Source organism: Lepidochelys olivacea (assembly GCF_965140295.1).
Source record: "Lepidochelys olivacea isolate rLepOli2 genome assembly, chromosome: 6".
Lineage (NCBI taxonomy): Eukaryota > Metazoa > Chordata > Testudines > Cheloniidae > Lepidochelys > Lepidochelys olivacea.
In genome coordinates, this window is record NC_140416.1 from 64,774,288 (window position 1) to 64,795,425 (window position 21,138).

A 21,138-nucleotide genomic window follows, 5' to 3' on the forward strand; every position below is an offset into this window, starting at 1 on the left:
ATTTCTAGGACTCTGATACTGCAAAGGGGAAGGGAGGAAGGAAAATACTTAAATTTAATGAAAGAAATCCTACCTCACACCTGAAGCATAGAAAAAAAATCTAATGATTAGGAAAGGAGAAATAGCACAGATATATTTAGCTAAACAAACAAACTAGTAAACAGGAACCTTGTTGGCAAAATAGAGGAAATAAGAGCACCAACACATTAAGGATGTTTTCCTAAAAGATATGCTCTAGGAATTATTTTGGGGAAGTTCTATGGCCTTTGTTAAAAAGCCTTCTATCTATCCTTAATCTAACATCCAGGTTACAATGCCATCTCTCCTGCAGTATCTCAAATGGCCTCCGTATTTGCCAGGCAGAAAGCTCCAGGGTTAGCTCACATTTCTTAACCCTTTGACTCCAGGACTACAGATTTCCTAACAGATATCACAGTCAATAAAGATATGCCCTATAAAACACCTATGTTGAATTGGCTATACAGACAAAGAGCAGAGACTACTAAATGCGCTCCATGTAACTTACCAAATTCCACTTAAACTGTGGTCTCAGTTTGAAAGATCAGAGTTTTGACCACCATATTGTCACTTCTCCCATCTGCCACAACCCTCCTCCTCCACCATTTCTAAAATTCAAAGAGCTTGAAAAAAATCTCACAGGCTAAAGCAGCTTGCCAATGTTCATATCTAAATTCTCACCTGTAAAATTCCAACCACGAATGTCAAGCTGCCTTGCAGGAAATGTCCACCAACAATTACCCCAAAGGAAAAACAGGTGCCCACCTGGCCATCTATCACCTCGCCAATAAACCAGGGTCCTGTAGGAGAGGAAATAAATTCAACAGCAATAGTAAATACAATACAGAGATGACTTACTCTGCCAGCCCAAAGCATGAGCTAGTATTAGGAAAACTACTTGTTTGTCTAGTGATCACTTTAGAATGAACACTATGTATTGAGCCTGATAAACATTCCTGGGTGAAACTAACAAAGCATAGTGCATCATCAACAGATGCCACCTAAAACCCTGCAATGAAAATATTCTTATATAAATCTAATCTCTAACAATTCTTATACCACACAGAACATTTTGCTGCAGGTAGAAATGGTGTATCCATAGAAACTATCCTTCTGAAACACAGATCTTTCACTAGGGTTACAGTGTGTTTATGCACTAGTCTTTCACATGTTGTTTTAAATCTGTCTTGGGTTACAAATGAAAGTGAGCTTGGCACACTCAGTTTTAGTGGATGTTTTACATAATTGGTACCATTTTCTTAGGGAAAGACCAGACTAAGTAAGCAAGGTGTTTTGATGTCAAAGCTGAGGTGTCGTCATAAGCTATAATGTGAAACAGACATACCATGTGCTCACACTTTGCCAAGCCATAGCCAGGCCTCAGTCTTTTATTTTAAAAAGAATAAGTGAGTCCTAAGTTAAACAAAGTGAATTTGTTTTAAATGTTCACAGAATAATTTAAGAATACAAAGTCATGACATTCTAAGTTTGGAATACTTAACAAATAAGCCTTCAGTTTTATTGTACAAGAATTTTTAAAGTCACAACTCAGCTTTGTAACCCAGCTAACTTTTTTATTTTGTATATAATCTAAAAGTTTTTATTGAGAAACCTCTGAACATCTCTGCACATTTTAAAAATACAATGTACATCCTCTAGTATTCTAAGCTACATACCCAGAGCTGTATACAAATTCAGTATCAGAACAGAGTAAAAGAAGATGTTTGTTTTGCTCAAGACGTGAAGTGAAAAGGAGGTCAGCATTACTAATCCTGGAGGTCCTGAACGAAGGAAGCAGTTCAGAAAAATTATTAATTCAGAGCATACAGGATACATATAAAATGTGTCTGTTTAAAACAAATCTACACACTGTTTAAACAGAATATATAAAATAAGAAAAATAAATTAACAGAATATTGAGTAAGTTTTGAGCACCAACACAAGAGAATAAACAGGTAGCTTCTCTAAGAACATCAGAATGATCATAGTGGATTGGACCAATGGTCCAGCTAGCCCAGTATCCTGTCTTCTGACAGTGGTCAGTGCCAGGTGCTTCAGAAGGAATGAACAGAACAGGGCAATTATGAGTGATCCATCTCCTGTCATCCAGTCCCAGCTTCTGGCAGTTGGAGGTTTAGAGACACCAGGAACGCATGGTTGTTGCCCCAACCATCCTGGCTAATAGCTATTGGTGGACCTATTCTTCATTAATTTATCTAATTCTTTTTTGAATCCAGTTATACTTTTGGTCTTCACAGTATCCCCTGGCAATTAGCTCCACAGGTTAACTATACATTGTGTGAAGAAGTACTTCCTTTTGTTTGTTTTTAACCTGCCACCTATTAATATCAACATGTAACCCTTAGTTCTTGTGTTATGTGAAGGTGTAAATAACACTTCCCTAATCACTTTCTCCATACAATCCATGATTTAATAGATCTCGATCATATCCCCCCTTCTGTCACCTCTTTTCCAAGCTGGACAATCCCACCCTTTTAAATCTCCTTCTATGGAAGCTGTTTCATACCCCAAATCATTTCTGTTTCCCTTCTCTGTACCTTTTCCAATTCCAGTATACTTTTTTTTAGATGGGGCAACCCAAACTGCATGTAGTATTCAAGGTGTAGGCATACCATGGATTTATATAGTGGCATTATGATATTTTCTGTTCTATTATCTATCCTTTTCCTAAAGGTTCCTAACATTCTGTTAGCTCTTTTGACTGCCCCTGCACACTTTGCAGATATTTTCAGAGAACTATCCACAATGATTCCAAGATCTCTTTCTTGAGTGATAACAGGTAATTTAGATCCCATCATTTTGTATGTATAGTTGGGATTATTTTTTCCAATGTGCATTACTTTTCACATATCAACACTGAATTTCATCTGCCATTTTGTTACGTAGTCACCGATTTTCTGAAATCCCTTTGTAACTTTTTGCAGTCTGCTTTGGACTTAACTATCTTGGGTACTTTTGTATCATCTGCAAATTTTGCCATCTCTCTGTTAACACACTTTTCCAAATAATTTATGAATATGTTGAACATCACATGCCCCAGTATACTTGCAGGACCCTGCTATTTATCACTCTCCATTATTAAAATGGACCATTTATTCATACCCTTTGTTTCCTATCTTTTAACCAGTTACTGATCCATGCCCTGGTCTACACTAGGACTTTAGGTTGAATTTAGCAGCATTAAATCGATGTAAACCTGCACCCGTCCACACGATGAAGCCCTTTATTTCGACTTAAAGGGTTCTTAAAATCGATTTCCTTACTCCACCCCTGACAAGTGGATTAGCGCTTAAATCGGCCTTGCCGGCTCGAATTTGGGGTACTGTGGACACAATTCGACGGTATTGGCCTCCGGGAGCTATCCCAGAGTGCTCCATTGTGACCGCTCTGGACAGCACTCTCAACTCAGATGCACTGGCCAGGTAGACAGGAAAAGAACCGCGAACTTTTGAATCTCATTTCCTGTTTGGCCAGCATAGCAAGCTGCAGGTGACCATGCAGAGCTCATCAGCAGAGGTGACCATGATGGAGTCCCAGAATTGCAAAAGAGCTCCAGCATGGACCGAACGGGAGGTACGGGATCTGATCGCTGTATGGGGAGAGGAATCCGTGCTATCAGAACTCCGTTCCAGTTTTCGAAATGCCAAAACCTTTGTCAAAATCTCCCAGGGCATGAAGGACAGAGGCCATAACAGGGACCCGAAGCAGTGCCCCGTGAAACTGAAGGAGCTGAGGCAAGCCTACCAGAAAACCAGAGAGGCGAACGGCCGCTCTGGGTTAGAGCCCCAAACATGCCGCTTCTATGATGAGCTGCATGCCATTTTAGGGGGTTCAGCCACCACTACCCCAGCTGTGTTGTTTGACTCCTTCAATGGAGATGGAGGCAATACGGAAGCAGGTTTTGGGGACGAAGAAGAAGAAGATGATGATGAGGTTGTAGATAGCTCACAGCAAGCAAGCGGAGAAACCGGTTTTCCGACAGTCGGGAACTGTTTCTCACCCTGGACCTGGAGCCAGTACCCCCCGAACCCACCCAAGGCTGCCTCCTGGACCCAGCAGGCGGAGAAGGGACCTCTGGTGAGTGTACCTTTTAAAATACTATACATGGTTTAAAAGCAAGCATGTGAAAGGATTACTTTGCCCTGGCATTCACGGTTCTCCTAGATGTACTCCCAAAGCCTTTGCAAAAGGTTTCTGGGGAGGGCAGCCTTATTGCGTCCTTCATGGTAGGACACTTTACCACTCCAGGCCAGTAACATGTACTCGGGAATCGTTGTAGAACAAAGCATTGCAGTGCATGTTTGCTGGCATTCAAACAACATCCATTCTTTATCTCTCTGTGTTATCCTCAGGAGAGTGAGATATAATTCATGGTCACCTGGTTGACACAGAGTGCTTTTCTTCAGGGGACACTCAGAGGAGCCCATTCCTACTGGGCTGTTTGCCTGTGGCTAAACAGAAATGTTCCCCACTGTTAGCCACAGGGAGGGGGGAAGGTTGAGGGGGTAGCCACGCGGTGGGGGGAGGCAAAATGCGACCTTGTAACGAAAGCACATGTGCTATGTATGTAACGAAAGCACATGTGCTATGTATGAGTCGAAAGAATAGTAAATATGGCAGGCGACCAGCTTGGCTTAATGGTGAAATCCTAGCGGATCTTAAACATAAAAAAGAAGCTTACAAGAAGTGGAAGCTTGGACATATGACCAGGGAAAGAGTATAAAAATATTGCTCGGGCATGTAGGAATGATATCAGGAGGGCCAAATCGCACCTGGAGCTGCAGCTAGCAAGAGATGTCAAGAGTAACAAGAAGGGTTTCTTCAGGTATGTTGGCAACAAGAAGAAAGCCAAAGAAAGTGTGGGCCCCTTACTGAATGAGGGAGGCAACTTAGTGACAGAGGATGTGGAAAAAGCTAATGTACTCAATGCTTTTTTTGCCTCTGTTTTCACTAACAAGGTCAGCTCCCAGACTGCTGCACCGGGCATCACAAAATGGGGAAGAGATGGCCAGCCCTCTGTGGAGATAGAGGTGGTTAGGGACTATTTAGAAAAGCTGGACGTGCACAAGTCCATGGGGCCGGACGAGTTGCATCCGAGAGTGTTGAAGGAATTGGCGGCTGTGATTGCAGAGCCATTGGCCATTATCTTTGAAAACTCGTGGCGAACCAGGGAAGTCCCGGATGACTAGAAAAAGGCTAATGTAGTGCCAATCTTTAAAAAAGGGAAGAAGGAGGATCCTGGGAACTACAGGCCAGTCAGCCTCACCTCAGTCCCTGGAAAAATCATGGAGCAGGTCCTCAAAGAATCAATCCTGATGCACTTGCATGAGAGGAAAGTGATCAGGAACAGCCAGCATGGATTCACCAAGGGAAGGTCATGCCTGACTAATCTAATCGCCTTTTATGAGGAGATTACTGGTTCTGTGGATGAAGGGAAAGCAGTGGATGTATTGTTTCTTGACTTTAGCAAATCTTTTGACACGGTCTCCCACAGTATTCTTGTCAGCAAGTTAAGGAAGTATGGGCTGGATGAATGCACTATAAGGTGGGTAGAAAGCTGGCTAGATTGTCGGGCTCAACGGGTAGTGATCAATGGCTCCATGTCTAGTTGGCAGCCGGTATCAAGTGGAGTGCCCCAAGGGTCGGTCCTGGGGCCGGTTTTGTTCAATATCTTCATAAATGATCTGGAGGATGGTGTGGATTGCACTCTCAGCAAATTTGCGGATGATACTAAACTGGGAGGAGTGGTAGATACGCTGGAGGGGAGGGATAGGATACAGAAGGACCTAGACAAATTGGAGGATTGGGCCAAAAGAAATCTGATGAGGTTCAATAAGGATAAGTGCAGGGTCCTGCACTTAGGATGGAAGAATCCAATGCACCGCTACAGACTAGGGACCGAATGGCTAGGCAGCAGTTCTGCGGAAAAGGACCTAGGGGTGACAGTGGACGAGAAGCTGGATATGAGTCAGCAGTGTGCCCTTGTTGCCAAGAAGGCCAATGGCATTTTGGGATGTATAAGTAGGGGCATAGCGAGCAGATCGAGGGACGTGATCGTTCCCCTCTATTCGACATTGGTGAGGCCTCATCTGGAGTACTGTGTCCAGTTTTGGGCCCCACACTACAAGAAGGATGTGGATAAATTGGAGAGAGTCCAGCGAAGGGCAACAAAAATGATTAGGGGTCTGGAACACATAACTTATGAGGAGAGGCTGAGGGAGCTGGGATTGTTTAGCCTGCAGAAGAGAAGAATGAGGGGGGATTTGATAGCTGCTTTCAACTACCTGAAAGGGGGTTCCAAAGAGGATGGCTCTAGACTGTTCTCAATGGTAGCAGATGACAGAACGAGGAGTAATGGTCTCAAGTTGCAGTGGGGGAGGTTTAGATTGGATATTAGGAAAAACTTTTTCACAAAGAGGGTGGTGAAATACTGGAATGCGTTACCTAGGGAGGTGGTAGAATCTCCTTCCTTAGAGGTTTTTAAGGTCATGCTTGACAAAGCCCTGGCTGGGATGATTTAACTGGGAATTGGTCCTGCTTCGAGCAGGGGGTTGGACTATATGACCTTCTGGGGTTCCTTCCAACCCTGATAGTCTATGATTCTAATGTTAACAGCAAGGTTTACCCTGAAAGAGTGTAGCCAGTGTTTTATAAAATGTGTCTTTTTAAATACCCCTGTCCCTTTTTTTTTCTCCACCAGCTGCATGTGTTTCAATGATCACAGGATCTTCTCCTTCCCAGAGGCTAGTGAAGCTTAGAAAGAAAAAAAAACGCACTCGCGATGACATGTTCTCCAAGCTCATGCTGTCCTCCCACACTGACAGAGCACAGACGAATGCGTGGAGGCAAATAATGTCAGAGTGCAGGAAAGCACAAAATGACCGGGAGGAGAGGTGGCGGGCTGAAGAGAGTAAGTGGCGGGCTGAAGACAGGGCTGAAGCTCAAATGTGGCGGCAGCGTGATGAGAGGAGGCAGGATTCAATGCTGAGGCTGCTGGAGGACCAAACCAGTATGCTCCAGTGTATGGTTGAGCTGCAGCAAAGGCAGCTGGAGCACAGACTGCCACTACAGCCCCTGTGTAACCAACCGCCCTCCTCCCCAAGTTCCATAGCCTCCACACCCAGACGCCCAAGAACGCGGTGGGGGGGCCTCCGGCCAACCAGCCACTCCACCACAGAGGATTGCCCAAAAAAAAGAAGGCTGTCATTCAATAAATTTTAAAGTTGTAAACTTTTAAAGTGCTGTGCTTAAAGTGCTGTGTGGCATTTTTCTTCCCTCCTCCACCACCCCTCCTGTGCTACCTTGGTAGTCATCCCCCTATTTGTGTGATGAATGAATAAAGAATGCATGAATGTGAAGCAACAATGACTTTATTGCCTCTGCAAGCGGTGATTGAAGGGAGGAGGGGCGGGTGGTTAGCTTACAGGGAAGTAGAGTGAACCAAGGGGCGGGGGGTTTCATCAAGGAGAAACAAACAGAACTTTCACACCGTAGCCTGGCCAGTCATGAAACTGGTTTTCAAAGCTTCTCTGATACGTACCGCGCCCTCCTGTGCTCTTCTAACCGCCCTGGTGTCTGGCTGCGCGTAACCAGCAGCCAGGCGATTTGCCTCAACCTCCCACTCCGCCATAAACGTCTCCCCCTTACTCTCACAGATATTGTGGAGCACACAGCAAGCAGTAATAACAGTGGGAATATTGATTTCACTGAGGTCTAAGCGAGTCAGTAAACTGCGCCAGCGCACCTTTAAACGTCCAAATGCACATTCTGCCATCATTCTGCACTTGCTCAGCCTGTAGTTGAACAGCTCCTGACTACTGTCCAGGGTGCCTGTGTACGGCTTCATGAGCCATGGCATTAAGGGGTAGGCTGGGTCCCCAAGGATACATATAGGCATCCCCAACAGTTATTTTCTGGTCTGGGAATAAAGTCCCTTCCTGCAGCTTTTGAAACAGACCAGAGTTCTTGAAGATGCGAGCGTCATGTACCTTTCCCGGCCATCCCACGTTGATGTTGGTGAAACGTCCCTTGTGATCCACCGGAGCTTGCAGCACTATCGAAAAGTACCCCTTGTGGTTTATGTAGTCGGCGGCTTGGTGCTCCGGTGCCAAGATAGGGATATGGGTTCCGTCTATGGCCCCACCACAGTTAGGGAAGCCCATTGCAGCAAAGCCATCCACTATGACCTGCACATTTCCCAGGGTCACTACCCTTGATATCAGCAGATCTTTGATTGCGTGGGCTACTTGCATCACAGCAGCCCCAACAGTAGATTTGCCCACTCCAGATTGATTCCCAACTGACCGGTAGCTGTCTGGCGTTGCAAGCTTCCACAGGGCTATCGCCACTCGCTTCTCAACTGTGAGGGCTGCTCTCATCTTGGTATTCATGCGCCTCAGGGCAGGGGAAAGCAAGTCACAAAGTTCCATGAAAGTGCCCTTACGCATGCGAAAGTTTCGCAGCCACTGAGAATCGTCCCAGACCTGCAACACTATGCGGTCCCACCAGTCTGTGCTTGTTTCCCGAGCCCAGAATCGGCGTTCCACAGCATGAACCTGCCCCATTAGCAGCATGATGCATGCATTGGCAGGGCCCATGCTTTCAGAGAAATCTGTGTCCATGTCCTGATCGCTCACGTGACCGCGCTGACGTCGCCTCCTCGCCCGGTATCGCTTTGCCAGGTTCTGGTGCTGCATATACTGCTGGATAATGCGTGTGGTGTTTAATGTGCTCCTAATTGCCAAAGTGAGCTGAGCAACCTCCATGCTTGCCTTGGTATGGCGTCCGCACAGAAAAAAGGCGCGGAATGATTGTCTGCCGTTGCTCTGACGGAGGGAGGGGCAACTGAGGACACGGCTTACAGGGTTGGCTTCAGGGAGCTAAAATAAACAAAGGGGATGTCTTTACATCAAGGAGTATTTCAGGCAGGACTTCACGGAGGGTTCCAATAAGAAATGGTGCACCTAACTTATTGTTCTTATTGGAACAAGGAGGTTAGCCTGGCCTCTGATTGATACATGGCTAGATTTACCTCGCTGCACCTGCTCTGTGAGTGACTGCAGTGTGACCTAGAAGAATGAGTCCCCTAGACAGGGGAGGGGGCGGGAAGCAAATGAATACAGAACAAATCTGGTCTATTTCTTGTTTTGATCCACTCCATCTATCTTTTACATCTTTGGCTGGCAGCAGATGGTGCAGAAGGACTGCATGACATCCACATCTCATGGCTGCTCGGCAGAAGATGGTACAGTACGACTGCTAGCCATCCTCATCTCTTGCCTGCCTGGCAGAAGATGGTACAGTACGACTGCTAGCAATCCGTATCGCCTGCCTGCTCACCATAAGATGGTTCAATAGGACTGACTGCAGGACTAAAGAGAATGACCTGGTCAAGTCACTCCAAATTTAGTCCCTGCACCCATGTCTGTCCAGGCGCTCGCAGCCGACGTGGGCAGGAGCACCTCGGACATGACGATGATGGCTACCAGTCGTACTGTACCGTCTGCTGCCACAAGGTAATGGGTTGCTGCTACTGTGTAGCAATGCCGTACCGCGTCTGCCAGCACCCAGGAGACATAGGGTGACGGTTACCTGAGCGGGCTCCATGCTTGCCGTGGTATGGCGTCTGCACAGGTAACTCAGGAAAAAAGGCGCAAAATGATTGTCTGCCCTTGCTTTCACGGAGGGAGGGAGGGAACGGGGGCCTGATGATATGTACCCAGAACCACCTGCAACAAAGTTTTAGCCCCATCAGGCATTGGGATCTCAACCCAGAATTCCAATGGGCAGCGGAGACTGCGGGAACTGTGGGATAGCTATCCACAGTGCAATGCTCCGGAAGTCGACTCTAGCCTCGGTACTGTGGAAGCACTCCGCCGAGTTAATGCACTTAATGCACTTAGAGCATTTTCTGTGGGGACACACACACTCGAATATATAAAACCGATTTCTAAAAAACCGACTTCTATAAATTCAACCTTATTCCGTAGTGCAGACATACCCCATGAGAGGACTTTCCCTCTTAATCCCATTACTGCTTAGTTCGCTTAGGAGACGGTGGTGAGGGACCTTGCCAAAGGCTTTCTGAAAGTCCAAGTACTTTATATCAATTGGATCACCTTTGTTCATATGCTTGTTGACCCCCTCAAAGAATTCTAATAGATTGGTGAGGCACGATTTCCCTTTATAAAAACCATATTGACTCTTCCCCCAACATATTGTGTTCATCTGTGTATCTGATAATTCTGTTCTTTACTATAGTTTCAACCAATTTGCCTGGTCCTGAAGTTAGGTTCACTGGCCTGTAATTGCCAGAATTGCCTCTGAAGCCTATTTTAAAAAATTGACATTACATTAGCTATCCTCCAGTCACCTGTGCAGAGGCTGATTTAAGTGACAGACTACATACCAGGTAGTAGTTCTGCAATTTCACATTTGAGTTCCTTCAGAACTCTTGGGTGAATACCATCTGATCCTGGACTTATTACTATTTAGTTTATCACTTTGTTCTAAAACAGGGGTGGGTAACCTACAGCCCGCAGGCTGGATCTGGCCTGCCAGCCATCTTAATCCCACCCTCGAGCTCCCGCTGGGGAGCAGGGTCTGGGGCTTGCCCCACTCTGGTATGCTAGCCGGGTAGCAGGATCTGGGGCCACTCTGCACAGATCCCAGAAGCAGCAGCATGTCCCCCCTCTATGCATAGGGGCAGTCAGCGGGCTCTGCTCCGCACGCTACCCCCACCCCAAGTGCCGCCCCTGCAGCTCCCATTGGCTGGGAACTGTGGCCAATGGGAGCTGCGGGGGCAGTACTTGCGGACAGGGCAGCATGCAGAGCCGCCTGGCCACGCCTCCACATAAGAGCTGGAGGGGGGACATGCCGCTGCTTCTGGGAGCCGCTTGAGGTAAGCGCTGCCTAGAGCCTGCACCCCTGACCCACCCCGCCTGTGCTCCAACCCCTTGCCCCAGACCTGATCTCCCTCCTGCCCTCTGAACCCCTCAGCCCCAGATCGGAACACCCTCCTACACCCCAAACCCCTCAGCCCCAGCCCAGAGCCTGCACCACCAGCCAGAGCCCCCAAACTGCCCTCCGCACCTCAACCCCCTGCCTCATCCCAGAGCCCCCTCCCACACCCTGAACGGCACATTTCTGGTCCCACCCCAGAGCCCGCACCACCAGCCAGAGCCCTCAGCACCCCCTGCCCCAACCCCCTGTCCTAGCCCTGATCCCCCTCCCACCCTCCGAACCCCTCGGTCCCAACTGGAACATCCTCCTTAACCCCAAATCCCTCATCCCCCTGCCCTACCCCAGAGCCTGCACTTTCAGCCGTAGCCCTCATGCCCGCCCCCCCCACCCTGCCCCAGCCCGGAGCCCCCTCCCGTACCCTGAACTCCTCATTTCTGGCCCCACACTGGAGCCCACACCCCCAGCCAGACCCCAACCCAAATTTTGTGAGCATTCATGGCCTGCCATACAATTTCTATACAGGTAAGTCGCATCATACGCGCATTTAACTTAACGCGAATTCAACTATACGCATGCAGCAAAAAAAAAAAAAAGAAAAATAACACGATACCTGTAAATAGTGCAGGCAATTCCACCCACCATTCCACTCAAAGAGTGTATGCCCTGGAGTGAGCGTGAGATGGGAGACGTGAATCTGCTGTTCCCGCGTGCCTCTCAGAGTGTGAGCATCTCGCCGCGCTGAGTGTGATTCTAGTGTTTAAAGATACTCTACGTATTTTTCGTACAACATGGCCCCTAAACGCAAGCCAACTACTTCATCTGGTGCTCAGCTGAAGAAACAGCTATCTGTTCCAATGCTGGAGGAAAAACTGGCTGTGTTGGACTTATTGAGAGACGGTATGTCAGTCTCCAAAGTGGTGCATAAATATGGCCGCAACGAATCTAGCATCTGTGCCATCAAGATTCGAGAGAGAGAAATTCGTCAAGCTGTGGCATCAAGTGCTCCAATAACTGCTAAAGTGACGAGCCAGGTGCATGGTAAGACTTTAGTGAAGACTGAAAAGGCATTAAACTTATGGCTGGAAGACATGAACCGTAAACGTGTGCCTATCGATGCCAACACGTTGCGAGAAAAGGCTCTTAGCCTCTATGCGCTGTTCAAACCTCCCGCCGAAGAGGGACAGCCTTCTGATGAGAAGGAATTCAAAGCCAGCCAAGGTTGGCTTAACAGTTTTAGGAACCACTTCCACCTCAAAAACGTGCAGACTACTGGTGAAGCTGCATCTGCCAATGAAGAGGCAGCAAAAGACTACCCCGAACAATTAAAGAAAATCATAAAAGAAAGGGGCTATCTCCCGGAACAAGTTTTTAATGCCGACGAGACTGGGCTCTTCTAGAACAAAAATGCCCAACCGCACTTACACTTCGAAATCAGAAAGACAGGCCCCTGGCTTCAAAGCAGCTGAAGACCGTGTGACCGTGTTGTTTTCTGGCAATGCGGCTGGGCATTTAATAAAGCTGGACTTGCTCTACAGGGCTGCAAATCCCTGTGCCCTAAAAGGCAAGAAGAAAATCTCCTGCCTGTGTTCTGGCAATCAAATAAAAAGGCTTGGCAGCATTATTTCTGGATTGTTTCCACAAGTGTTTCATTCTGGAGGTCAACCGGTACCTCGAAGAGAAAGGAGTTGACTTTAAAGTGTTGCTGATCATAGACAATGCTCCTGGCCACCCTGCGGCACTCCGATTTGCGCAGAACGACATTGAAGTATTCTTTCTCTCCCCAATACCATCTCCATCCTCCAACCTCTCGACCAAGGCGTGATTCGCTGTTTCAAGGCCACGTACACGAGGCTTACGTTCTCACGGATATGTAGTGCTATGGATGCTGATCCCAATCTTAATGTGATGGAGTGTTGGAAGTCCCTCAACATTGCCAATTGCATCACTTATATTAAACAGGCAATAGATGCAGTCAAGCCTGAAACAGTCAATGCATGTTGGTGAAACCTATGGAAAGAATGCATGAATGATTTTAAGGGTTTCCTGACCATTGACAAAGAAGTGAAATGCATTGTTCAGGTGGCCAGGCAAGTGGGTGGTGATGGCTTCGTCGACATCCTTGAGGAAGAAACTGAAGAATTAATTGAGAGCCATAGAGAAGCACTGACTAACAGAGTTAGAGGAACTGATAAAATCGTCTACAGAAGACGAAGATGATGACAACGAACAGGAAGAGCCAGCAAGTTTGCTTAAGTGTTCCAAGTGTAAATTTGCTGAAGTGTTCCAAGCAGCAAAACACTTGAATGACTAAATTTCTGAATATGATCCCTCTATGGAACGAAGCCTCAAAATCACATGTAGTATTACGGACGATTTGAGACCGTATGAAGAAATGTTTGAGCAGCTCAAGAGACAACAGCGACAGTTGCTGATCACCATGTTTTTCAAGGAAAAACAACCAGCAGCAGATGAGCCTACGCAATCAACTTCTCAAGCTGAACCAGAGCCAACCATTTCGTCTACGACTCACTCTCCATCCCCCAAGCTCTCCGTCACCTCCGTCTCCTGGACTGACATCAAGCCCTGGAGACCCCCTGTAATAAACCTCCTGTAATTACCCCCTGTAATTAAAAATATAGTACTGTAAAATTATATTTTGCATATGTACTCTATTATATACTGTACATTACTGTATACATTATACATATTACTGTACAGGGTTGTATACACAAAACCATGTACAGTATACTGTACTTTATGGGCAATTTAAGGGATTTTTAAGAGTAATTTTGACTATACGCGATTTTCGCCTTACATGCTGACTTTAGAACCTAACCCCCATGTAAGATGGACTCCACTGTACCCAGATATGACTCTCAGGCCAAAAAGTTTGTCCACCTCTGTTCTAAAATCTCCTCTATTGACACCCCAATCTGGGAGAGTTCCTCAGATTTGTTACCTAATGGGGTCGCCAGGGCTGGCTTAGACTTGCTGGGGCCAAGGGCTAAAGCCAAAGCCTGAGACCCACTCCCTGGGACCAAAGCCCAAACCCTGGGTGGTGGGGCTCAGGTTATAGGCCGTCTGCCTGGGGCTGAAGCCTTTTGGCTTCGGCTTTGCTCCCCCCTAAAGGGTATTGGGGCTTGAGTGGACTCAGGCTTTGGTCTCCTCTCTGCGGTCATATAGTAATTTTTATTGTCAGAAGGGGTCATGGTGCAATGAAGTTGGAGAACCCCTTGACTAGACCATATTTTATTTGACATTTCAGAGATTCTCTGAGCCCTTCTGGAAACAAAATGGCAGCTTCAAGGGACCGACTCAAGCTGAGAGGTGCTACATGCAACGCTTGCACAGTAAACAGTAGTATAATTATTATTAGGGTTTTTTTGCTGTCTTGATAGCACAGGATAAAATAGTGAATAGAGTGTGGAAAAAAATCAAAATCCTCTTAAAAAATACAGACAAAACACTGACTCTTACCTTTGAGCATTGGCTTTCTAAGGTACCTGAAAAGAAGAAGCAAGGTGATCTGAACCAGAACAGTCAGCCCAAACAGTACTCGAGCCTGAAAACAAGCACAATTATTCCAATAAATCAAAACTTTAAATGGTATCTATCTTCTTAGTACAGCTGTGTGAAAGTGAGAAAAATTAATGGTTTAATTAAAACAGGTATTTTGAGATTCCAGGTGCCATCACATTTAAAAGTAACAATGAGACTTCAGAAACAGGGGAACTTGAGAAAAGTCAATAAATTCAGGTTAGTTCTGGTTTCTATCAGAAATACTTTCACAGTGAAACAACACTGACTGCGGTAATACATTTATAATAATTTGCAAATTAGTACAACAGTTGTAAGAACTACCAATAATTAAGTTTCCATATCAAAGCAAAATGGAAGAGGAATTTTGCAGTTGGTTTCATTGGGTTTCCAAGCTATTGGGATCACACACATGCCTTGCTTTCTTCAATAAACACAAAAATAAAAAGTAAATTAAAATATATTTCACATAGGAAGACACTTATCACCATATACATTTTCAGATTGCTGTGCTAAGTAAAACTACAGTTTTCTTTTAAGTGACTCTGATGAACATCAGAGTTACAAATTTAGAGAACTAATATCAGAGTTTTCAGAAAGTCACAGGTACAACCTAAAGCTTTCTTTATATAATTCTATTAATACATATTAATTGTATGATTCCATCCTCCTGTTTATTCCAGTTCTGGTCCTTTGTAAGGGTGAAATCCTGTAACTGTTGAAGTCAATGGGATTTTCTACTTTAACAGGGCCAGGATTTCACTTTTCATGTTATCTAGTGTTTGTACCAAGCACACCTTGAGCAGATGATGTACAAATTCTTCCTATAATCCTGCTAGTCCACTTCTGTAGTAATCTTTTTTCACTACTCTTCTTTAAATTTAGTTTGGGCTTCACTTTACTCCAAGCCAGACTTGGTGGCTTCATTTTTGTATAACCACTCCTACAAAATACATACCTAATTCATGCACAAAACATGCATGTGTGCAAAATGGACAGCTGTGGATACAAATGTGAGGTTTTTTCCATGTATAATCAGTGCATGTTCGTCTCTGATTGGTGCAATTTGGGAACTGAAGTCTGAAAATATCTGCAAAGTTTCTTATATGACCCCATCACTGTAATATCTGAACAACTCAAACATTACATAATTTATTCTCAACATGAGGTAGAAAAATGGCTCTGACAGTCTCTAGGAGAAAGAAAGTAGGTATGACCGCTATTTTGGCTGAAAGCACCCACCAGGATGTAGTGGTCTGTAAGGAGAATGAGAGATGACAAGAAGCCAAATCTGAGAGAGAGGTTTTCGTTCACAGCAAATGTATGACCTTGAGTGCTGCTCTTCCCAATGGCATCCTGGTTGGGAATAAAACAGAGAAGTAATCAGATGTAAATTGTGCCAAACAAGCGTCTTTCAAACCACTTTCCAGAATAATTCAAAATTTCAGGTTAAGGCTCCTGGCTAGGATTGCTAACTTCTCTGGAAAGATCTCATTAGTATGTACACAGACTGGTAGATTGCTGTACTAAATACATATTATTGCACAGGTATATTCTTTTTAGGTGAATTATGACAATGTAGTTTTATGTTGCAAGCAAATGTTTAGCCCTGAGTTTATAATCAGGAAGTGTTGCATGGGAAAGGGACCCCTTCAGAGACTCAGCAACTTGCAGAAGGGGCTAACTTCAGCCATCAGTTTTTGTTTTTTGTACACAACTCCAGAGACCCTCACCTCTGAAACAAGTCTGGGGGCTGTGTTGTGTTCCATTTTTGATATTTTCTTTAACTAAATTGTAATTGCTGTGCTCTCACCTATAAGCCAGAGTATGGTAATACATTTTCTTCCCAGTACTGCTAGTATATTTATTCAACATAATTCCATGATTTTTATTTGTACATTTATAGCACTGAGAACCTGTCTCCCAGGACATAATAAATAGGATATTTATCAAATTGTCAGGAGTATATAGTACATGTTAAAATATAGGTATGATCACAAGGATTTAAACTTTGAACAGTCTCATAAAATTGTGAATATTAAATACTAGACAAATTAGAAAAAATTATGAGAATTCACATTTTCTCCAGCTAAATAATCAGAGTTAAAACCTGACCCCTCTGCTCCTCCACTGGGACATTAGCTTTTCAGAGCATTCAGTTACTGGATGCGTTAGTGATGTATGACTGGAGAGGACCAAAAGTTCATTTTTATACAGCCCCAAACTATTAAAATGGTGGTAAATGCATATATTCGCACACTGTACTACTGGTAGACAACCAGTCCCACTCAATCCTACTTGCATGTTATCTAGTGTTTGTGCATGTGTGTAATGGGGCACACAGGTCCCACACTGGCAAGGAGGAGGGTTAATGAAGGCTTGTAGACCCACTGAGCCCTACCCAACTACACTTGCAACAGATATCAGCTGTGGAGGTGGGAGTTAAAAGGAGAAGGCCCAGCTCAGATCACAGCTGGCCAAGAAGAATAGAGTTTGGCTTGTCCCATGCTGAGGAAAGTTTGGTTTCAGCCAAGAGTCCGAGGCAGCTTGCTGCCTGGACGAGTCTCCTGGTGGATGAGACGACAAGGTCCAGGGAGACTGACCAAAAGGACAGAGTGCATGAAGACAAGCCCTGCATAGAAGGGTGAGGTCCTGCTGACGACTCATAGGGTGGTTTTGAGTTTGAAGCATTTCTTTATTTTTGGATGCAAGTATTGAGGAAAGGGTGAGGTTCAAGTGTGTTTGTCTTAGCTGGAGGGCTAAAGCACCATTGTAGTGGGCCTCATGAGAGATGGCAACCAACTGTTGGAGGTCCTGTGACAGAGTGAGTAGTGCCCTATAGAGCCACAAGGGGGCAATCTGGAAATGAGCCCTGTAACAATGGTGGCTTTCCCGCTTCATTTGAGAAGAATCAGTTCTGAAATTTTAATGCTTTCTTTAGGAAGAAAAAATAAAAGGTTAAGAACAAGCTAGGATGTCCAACATTAACAGTACAGCAAGTTGACTACAGAAAATCCTTACTGTCCTTATCTTGCTGTGTGACAAAGAGAGAAAGTTACATATATGGATGAGAACACTTACCCTAACCATTAAAATCTCAGAATCTGAAGTCTGACTCCCTTAAAGAAGAGAGTTTTCTGCCCTACAGAAATGCTGTCTGGCTAGGCAATGCATGGTCATAGTGAGACAGAAACTGACTTTCTCAATACTATTGATTTCTATGCATAAATGTATACAAAGATGGAAGAGTTTGCTCAGTTTCTATTAGAGCTTCTTAAAGGCACAGTACTAAACTACAGCTGCCAAAAGGAGAACTGTTCCTCACAATGTTATATTCAAACAACATAATGTCAGTAACAATTTGGTGTTCTGTGATATAAAAAACATGTTAGGTGTTAGCCTTTGACAAATTTTTAGATGAATTCCAAACAAACAAACAGTTTACTACAACTTCATCTCCAAGGCCCTTGAGATTTGGATCCTTGCCCTTACTAGGCAAGGATCTGCCTCTTTCTTAACTGTCTAAAAATTTGCTTGAAGAAACATCACATTAACATATTTATTGTCCAAGTTAGAGTGCCCCTCTTTTGAGGCAATCCTAAAATAGCACTTGTGATTTGAAAAACCTTGTTTACCAATGATCTGATCTCCCCTTGTATCTGACATCAATACATTTTCAGTTTGAAGTTTAAATCCTTTTGTACATACCCTTAAATAAAGTCTCAATATTAGGGATTCAGACTTTTTCATTGAATAACTCTGATTTCCATTTCTGCTGCCTGGCAGACAAAACTGGAACGTATGAATATTTATTTAAACTAAACTCATCCCTACTTACATGAGGCAGTACGTTGATAGTCTAGGACAGTGGTTCTTAACCTATGTATCACTGTGGGCTGCATATGCGGCCCACAAAGTGTTACCCGGGCCACAGGTTGAGAATCACAGTGCCCACCACCTAACCTCCTCCCACACAACCCCCTATGGCCAGCGCCCTCCGCCCAGAGACCCCAACATAGAGTGGGGCCGGGAGTGGAGAGCTGGGCATGGGGCGGGGACCCTGACCCCCGACCCTACTGCAACCCTAGACCTCACTGGGTGGGGCAGGGAGGCAGCCAGGATCTCAGACCTCGCTGGGTGGGGCCGGGCAGCACCCGGGAGCCAGGACCCTGCCATGTAGGGCCAGACAGCAGACAGCTCCCAGGACTCTGGATTCCACCGTGCGGGGCTGGGCAGCAGCCGGGACCCCGGACCTTGTATGGGGCCGCGCGGCAGCCCAGAGTCCAATGTGCTGGGCTGAGCAGCAGCCAGCAACCCAGACCCCTGACCCTGCTGCGCAGAGCCAGCAGCAGCAGGCAGCCCAGACCCAGGAGCCCACTGTGGGAGCTAGCGGGAGCCAGCCACCCGGAGCCCGCTGTGGGGCAGGGCAGCGGGGAACACACAGCCTTTAGCACACAACTGAGGTGGGCCACAGCTGTGTGCTAATTGGGTCGCATGCAACCCGCAGGCTGAGAAATGCTGGTCAAGGCATTATAGGTTAAAGTAATAAATGCCAGTAGACAGCTCACCTGGACAGTCACATCTATGTGATGTAATCCTTCACTGTAGTTTTGAGGGTTCCACTTCAGTACGTAGAGAGGACCAGACTCATGATGAGCATCCCCCAAATGAACTCCATCAATACTGACCTTCACAGAGGTGATTAAAGAAGGAGAGAAGACCAGAATTCTAAGAAGTAAAAACAAACAGGTTCATCATGAGATTTGCAGGAAGGTTTGTCATTACCCCTTGGAGACAAGTCATTAGGTTATACTTCCTAATAGCTAAAAGTTCAAAGGATTAAAAAAGGGAAGAGCTGGAGTTATTGTGGGAAATCCTTGAGATGTTAGATCCTGGCTGTAATTTACAAAAGAGGGGGACACCCTCCCTAGCTATACCCCTAATCATCCTCGTCAACTTACTGGGAGCCAAGAGTGAAAAGGAATGTGGCAGCCCTCTTCTAAAAAAGTGGGAACAGTCTAGGAGAAGGTGGTTTTTTTTAATAGAGAAAAGAAAATCTTAACAAAACCGTTAATACACAGGGTATATGTAGTTCTGCTGAATCTATATATGACATCAATTCCCATGATCTCCTCAAATATCTTTTTACTGAAATAAAAATTTAACCAAAGTCTGTATTGGTGATTTACTGGTAGCACAATGCCATGCAAGAGATTCAAGTACAATTCTCAGCCTGGATTTCTGACTCTCTATATTGGCATCCCCAAGGAGAGATGCTCTGGAAAGGAGGTTTTTTTTATTGTATTCAACTATGTCTACAATTTACCTTTGCCAAGGTCAGATGGTGCAAAACTGGACTGTAGAATTGATAAAGTTATAGGTATCCCTAGCACCCTAACTGGAACAGACTTAGCTAGACCAGATAAAAGCAAAGGGGATCCATTTATGTCAAATATTTCATACCACAATTGGCAGACATGGGTGAACACGCATACTCGTGCACACACATGCATAGAGATTTTGCTGACATTTGTCAGTCCTTTTTAAAAGTTCTTTTTATTTTTTTTCCCCAGCAGTAGAATAATTTGGTTTATATAGCTCAATTTTATGAGAAACATCAACACCCAAGTATCTTAAACAAGAGGACGCTATTTTAATGGTTTTCCCTTCAGTACTGTTGCCATTTCAATTACAGCATCGCAGTTTGCTTTTTCCCCCATGGTAATTTTGTACCCTAAAATCTTTCCAAGTTCTTTCATTTCTGGTAATGCAATAGGCAAAGTGGAGTAGGGCTCCCTCAAATGAAGTAGGCTATTATGCACATATGGTGAAATACAGCTGTGTTTTCCACCAGTTAATATACGAGGTACTGTTGGGATGATACTGAGTTAGTTGGATGAAAGGTTCTAACAGGATTGGAAAATTGGAGGGGGGCAGGAATGGACAGCTTTGTCTGGGCATTCCTTTCTAACTGAAGAGGGCAACACATTTCTGTATGTTCTAATTCTACCCATACATGATTTAAATAAAGAACCAAATTAAAATATTTTAGTGCTTTTAAGAGGAAACCCCACTCCACCCTATCAAAGATCCTAGAGACTAAACTTCAGATAGCTCTTCCTGTTGACTGAATCCTCTGTTTTATTTAGCATATGAATACTGACTAAAATTACTTTCTGCTACAAAGCCTGCTTAAGTTCAATGTACAAGTTAATACTTCCTCAAGTGTTAAGACTACAATTTTCATGCAAATGTGAGAATCCTGATTCAACATGGAGATTGTATTACAAGATGCGCACCTCACTGGATCTCTAGTTTGTTTTTAAAATACAGATTGCAGACAAAGTTAACTGTTGAGAAGAGATTTCTTCCTCAATGATCTAGCTGAAAGTTTTCATAAGATTGTAGTGATTTTGGCAAGTAAGCTTTTGTAAATTTCTGTAAAACTATCTGCTTCAAGTGCTTTCACCAAATTAAGATGAAATACAGCTTTAGAAACTTCAGCAGGTGTAACACCTTTTCATAGTTCCTATTTCTTTTCCTTTGTAAGTTTACCTTTTGCATGTTATTTTATATCTGTTGTTGATTCACAAAATTCAG

General features: G+C 44.7%; 1 protein-coding gene across 2 annotated transcripts in view; it reads right to left on the minus strand.

The window, feature by feature from the left end:
- The window catches only part of TMEM62 (transmembrane protein 62), a 53,815-nt gene that overhangs the window by 2,129 nt on the left and 30,548 nt on the right, over positions 1–21,138 (minus strand). For both annotated transcript variants that reach the window (XM_084630274.1, XM_084630275.1), the window contains 5 exons: positions 19,107–19,266; positions 15,781–15,894; positions 14,479–14,563; positions 1,695–1,799; positions 700–818 (listed from right to left, as the gene is read on the minus strand). In XM_084630274.1, coding sequence (XP_084486400.1) covers positions 700–818; positions 1,695–1,799; positions 14,479–14,563; positions 15,781–15,894; positions 19,107–19,266 — 583 coding nt within the window. The remainder of the gene's footprint in view (positions 1–699; positions 819–1,694; positions 1,800–14,478; positions 14,564–15,780; positions 15,895–19,106; positions 19,267–21,138) is intronic.